The 5,198-nt window shown below is 62.0% G+C and overlaps 1 protein-coding gene across 1 annotated transcript; it reads right to left on the bottom strand.

The window, feature by feature from the left end:
* Positions 1-477: 477 nt before the first annotated feature.
* EN1 (engrailed homeobox 1) lies at positions 478-4,688 on the bottom strand. Its single transcript, XM_040070006.1, has 2 exons — positions 4,019-4,688; positions 478-1,375 (listed from the first exon to the last, which is right to left on the bottom strand). The coding sequence occupies exons 1-2, from the start codon at positions 4,686-4,688 to the stop codon at positions 1,059-1,061; spliced, it is 987 nt and encodes a 328-aa protein (XP_039925940.1). The 3' UTR covers positions 478-1,058.
* Positions 4,689-5,198: the final 510 nt, after the last annotated feature.

Genomic DNA, 5,198 nt, shown 5'->3' on the forward strand with positions numbered 1-5,198 from the left:
CTCGGAGAGAGGCAGGGACCTGTCAGATAAATATCTTTCCAACACATCCCGGAGCCCTAAACGTCCAGACAGTTTCAGGCAATTTTACAGCGGGAACTCGTGATGTATTATCACAATTATTAGGAGGTGATTTTAATTTCTGGTTAAAAAGGGAGGTTGCAGAAGGTGAGGCATAACCGCGATTGTCAAAGAGAATTAATTCTTTTTAAAGGGTAGATTTTTTTTTTTTTTTTTTTAATCGAAGGTCTAAGGGTTTTTAACAAGGGGTGAGCAGTTTAAAAATTGCTGGATCTATCAAAAGCAAAACCTAAATATGCCACCGAAAAGGTACTATGTACACAGCGTATGGTGTGTGTGTATATATATATATATATATAAAAAAATATAAATACACACATTTGTTTATTTTTTATATATATATATATATATACGTGCAAACATCCATACACTAAAATAAAGAATTACAGCCAGCCTGGATCCTGAACACAGTCTACACTTTATTTCAGACTACAGATTTCTGAACATAATAAAATCTTTGGCTTGTAGCGGCGGGTTCAGTCTCGCAGTCTGTGGATCAGAATTTTTTTTTCCTCGGGGAAAAAAAAAAAGAGAGAGACAGAATTCACACACACACACACAAAAAAAATTAAAATAAGATCAAACGACAGATGAGAAAAGTCCGACATTTACTGTAAAACAGGAGCAACGGACATTCGGGGGCGGGGGGGTGAAGGCAAAAAAAAAAAAAAAAAAGGGCAAACAGAACGAACAAACGAACAAAAGAAAGGAGAAACAGAGAGACGGGAAGAGAGAAACTGTCCAGCAAATAGAGATCGCTACACATATTTCTTACCTGAAATTAAATATATACAAGGTCATATGCTGTTTGGCTATATAGAGATAATTTTTCTTAAGTGTTCATATTTATTATTTTTTTTTTTCTTAATCGTAGTCCTTATACTATGGATAGACAATAGATCTGCTTTTAAATCGCACCTGTCCGCCTCCCGGCCGGCGGGCCGGCGCCGCGGCGCAGGGCTGGGCTGGAGCCGCCCGCCTCACTCGCTCTCCTCTTTGTCCTGCACCGTGGTGGTGGAGTGGTTGTAGAGTCCCTGGGCCATGAGGTGCAGCGCCAGCCCGTTCTTGATGCCCGTCGCCTTCTTGATTTTGGCCCGTTTGTTCTGGAACCAGATCTTGATCTGGGACTCGTTGAGGCTGAGCTCCTGGGCCAGGCTCTGCCGCCGCTGCTCCGTGATGTACCGGTTCGCCTGGAACTCCGCCTTCAGCCGCTGCAGCTGCTCGGCCGTGAACGCCGTCCGCGGCCGCTTGTCCTCCTTCTCCGTCTTCTTCTTCTTCAGCTTCCTGGTGCGGGGGCCTGCGGGCAGGGCACACACACGCCGCTGGGCAGGGCCGCGCCGCCGACCGACCGACCGACCGCCCGCCCGACCGACCGACAGACCGACAGACCGACCGCCGCCCCCGCCCCGCCGGCCGAGGAAAAATGGCCGACGGGGGATTTTGTGCTGGTTCCGTGTGTCCCCCCCCCAGCCCCCCGGCCCCCCAACCCTGGCACTGCCGCCCCGGCGCGGCGGAGGGAAGGATGGGGAAGGAAGAAACGGGGAGGCCGGGGCCGAGAGCGCCCGCGCATCACCCGCCGCTCCTGCCCCGCCGAGCCGGCCCCACGGGCGAGGGGAGCGGAGCCCCGCTCGCCCCCGGCCCCGGCACACGTCGGGGCGCCGCTCCGCCCGCCCTGCTGAGCCGAGCCGGTCTCCTCCCGCATGGCCCGGGACCGGGGCCCGCCTGCCGGGCAGCAGCTCCGCAGGGCAGCGCGGGGAGCCGCCGCCGCCAGCAGCAGACTGGCCGTAGGCCGCCCTGGTCTCCTTTCGGGGGACAACGACCCTCTCCGCAAAGCCAGCCCAGTCCGGGGGATCACTTCCCCGCCACCCCGGAGCCCCGCCGCCGCCGCCCGGGTCGCCGAGGCTCTCCGGCGGCCGATGCCTGCCGGGGACCTACGGCCCCGCTTGCAGCTCCCTCCGCGAAGCCCGGCCAAAAGCAGAGCCCCGCAGCCCCACACCCAGGCCGCAATGGGGCCAGCTAAAGTGCGATACAGCTCGCTGGAAAAGCCCCCGGGTCCCGGGGCGCATCCTGAGGGCAGCGCCTAGCCGAGGAGAGGGTACCCCCGGTCCTCGGCCCGCCGGCCTGGCCCGGCCATGAGGAAGAGAAGCGGGGAGGGAACCGTGAAGAATGGGATCTACGAAAATTCCCCGACAGCTGCCGGGCTCGGCGGGCGGTCCCAGGCCCGCAGCCCCCCGCCAGCAGCAGCCGGAGCCGAAGCCGGCAAGGCCTTCTTACCGCCGAGCAGGCCGAAAGCTCTTCTCCCGGCGCAGCTTTTCCCCGGAACGGGGGGAATTGCCCCCGGCTCGGCAGCGGCTGTCGCCCGGGAGAGAGACGGGGCCCCGTGGGGAGAGGGACGGGGCCCAGAGGGATGCTCCCGGGCTGGAGCGGCGGGGGCTGAGGGCGCGGGGAGTGAATCGCTGAGTCCCGGCACCTTGCAGCGGGGTGCCGGCGCCTCCGACCGCCGCAGCCCGCTCGTCCCCGGAGCCGAGAAAAGCAGTCGGGGCCGGCGGGCAGCTACGATCACAACAAAGAGAGCGGCCGAGCCCAGCCAGCCTCCCCTCGCCCTTCTCCCCTCCGGGATGCAGCGAGCAGGGAGCTTCGGGGAGGGGGACATGCAGAAATGATTTTTTGCCCGAAGAAAGGGAAGGAAAGGCAAATTCAGGCGCAAGTGCAGAACGCCGGGCGCTCGGCGGCCCTGGGAACCGGCAGCACAACACCCGCGGCCGGGCCGGCCGGGAGCGAGGCCGTGCCGTCTGACAGCTCTATCACCTCATCAATCACCCCAGTCAATCAAAGAGGCTTTTCTGAGTTTGAAGTCGCTGGACGTGTCAATAACGGGGAATGGAGACGGCTCGGCCGCACTGACGGCCGGCGAGGAGCACCAGGCCGGGCAGGGCGGCGCGGGGCCGGGGCCGGGCAGCGCCGCCTTCCCCGCACTGAAGCGGCCCCGGGCAGGCACAGGAGAGCCCATCCCGGCTCCGCGCTGGCCGATCCCTGGCTGCTGGCTGGAGGTGTCACAGGGGAACCCTATCTCCTCGTTCTCCGCTTCTTTCAAAAAAAAAAAAAAAAAAAAAGCCGGCAATTAAAGCCAGAAAGTAACGGTGATAAATAAAGGGGTGCCTAAGGGCACCCGGGGAATGTAAAGACGTAGAAGGAGCGGTAAAACAGGGCCGGGAGGGCCAAGACGGCGGCTCCCACGGGGACGACCTGGGGCAGAGGCATCTACCCACCCCGGAGCTGGGCCCCACACGGCAGCACGGAGCACCGGCTCACCGGCTCCGGCGGCAACGCGCGGCCTAAGGGCCTGCCTGGCTCGCTGCAGAGGCCGGGTAAACAGCCCCTCCGCCACCTTCTAAAAAGCCCTTTTTCCTTCGCCTCCAAGAAAACATCACCTCCTCCCCCTGCACCACCACCAGCCGCTCAACATGTGGCTCGGGTCTTCGCCCCCTCGCTTCTCCAGCAGCACCCAGGGAAAAAAAAAAAAAAATAAGGGGAGGAAAAGCCTCAGAACAAGGGAACGGCCCGACCCCGCTGCCTTTTTCTCGCAACGCTTTCACCCCGCGCCGCGGAACACCCGGGGCTGCGGCAGGCGGGGCGGGTGGGGGCCGCGGGAAGGGGTCGCTCCCGCCGGCTCTCCGCATCGAACCGCTGCCGAATCGGGGCCCGGCGTCACATTCAAATTTGGGAGACTCGGAGGAGGAAGGAGGGGTGGTGGCGGTGGGGGGGGGGGGGGACGCGTTTCCTCTCGCCCCGGTTGACCCAGGCCGCCCTCCCCCCCCACGCGAGGTCCTCAACAAACCGGGAGCCAAAGCCAAGGGGGGAAGAGGGAAAGAAGAAGGGGGGTGGGGGGGGGCGACCTTGTCACGATTTAACAGCTCCCAGATGCGCCGCGGTTCCTTACCCGAGGACGGTCTGTCTGAATACCTAGTGCAGTAGACCCATGCAGGCCACACCAGCGGCTGTTGCGAGTCGGGCTTTATAACAGGTCCTCCATTATTAGAGCCCATGAGGAGGATGGCGGGGCTGCCGTGTTCCCCGTACTTCGCCGGGTGAGTCTCGCCCCCGTCGGCGGGGGCCTTGGCCGCCCCCGACGCCGCGGCCGCCGCTGCCGCCGAGGCGGGACTGGCTTTGGCGGCGGCGACGGGCGGCGGCGGCGGCGCGGAGCCGTCGGGACGGCAGTTCGAGTCCGGGCAGAGGAGGGCGGGCGGGTTGGGCGGCCGGGCCAGCAGCGGGTTGACGTTTTCTCTACCTGAGCTCTGCCCCCGGTCTCCGTCCCGCTCCCGGCTGCCTCCTCCTCCGCCGCCGGCCGGTGCGGGCGGCTCCTTCTTGCAGCCGAAGTCCGGCCTCAGGATGTTGTCGATGAAAAAGTTGGTGGTGCGGTGAGGCGGCGGGGGCGGCGGCGGGGGCGGCGGGTGGCGGCGGCGGGGCAGGGGCAGGGGGCAGGGCGCGGCGGGGGAGGCGGGCGCGGGGCTGGGGGACACGGGCACGCTCTCGCCATCGCTGCCGCTGCCGCTGCTCGCCGGGCCGGGCGCCGCGTCTCGGTGGCCGTGCCCCTCCGGCGGCTCTTCCATGCTCAGTCCCCGCCACGGAGATCGCTGCTCTTTTCCCCCCCACCCACCCACTTTACGCCCACCCCACTTTGACGGTGGGTGGCGGGGTGGAAAGGGGGAGGAAAAATTAAAAAAAAAAAGAAAAAAAGAAAAAGAAAAATATTAAAATCCACTTGTTGGGTTGGAGCTGAGATTTTTTTTTTTCTCTCCCTCTCACGGATGGATCCAAAACCTGGGAGATACTCGAGGGCTTCTCTCCCCCTTCTCCCGATCAGCTTATATTTCCACCACCAAAAGTAAAAAAATTTAAAAAAAAAAAAAAAAAAAAAAAAAAAAAAAAAAAAGGGCAAACCCAAAAAGGTGTGCGGCGGCACCACGGCCCCCCTAAAAAACCCGCCCCCCGAAAACCCGTCACGATCTGCCCATCTCCCCGCCGCCGCCGCCGCGGCGGCTCCGCGCTGCCCCGCTGTCACGCTCCGCTCTGCCCACGCCGCGGGCTGCCGGAGCCCTTCCCCGCCAGCCCGGTGCTGC

This window comes from Hirundo rustica, chromosome 7 (assembly GCF_015227805.2).
Source record: "Hirundo rustica isolate bHirRus1 chromosome 7, bHirRus1.pri.v3, whole genome shotgun sequence".
In the NCBI taxonomy this organism is placed as follows: Eukaryota; Metazoa; Chordata; class Aves; order Passeriformes; family Hirundinidae; genus Hirundo; species Hirundo rustica.

Coding starts and splice junctions, on each gene's coding strand:
- EN1 (XM_040070006.1), bottom strand. CDS start 4,688: ATGGAAGAGCCGCCGGAGGGGCACGGCCACCGAGACGCGGCGCCCGGC. Junction 1,376..4,018: donor TTCAGACAGACCGTCCTCGG/GTAAGGAACCGC, acceptor CCCTGCCCGCAG/GCCCCCGCACCAGGAAGCTG.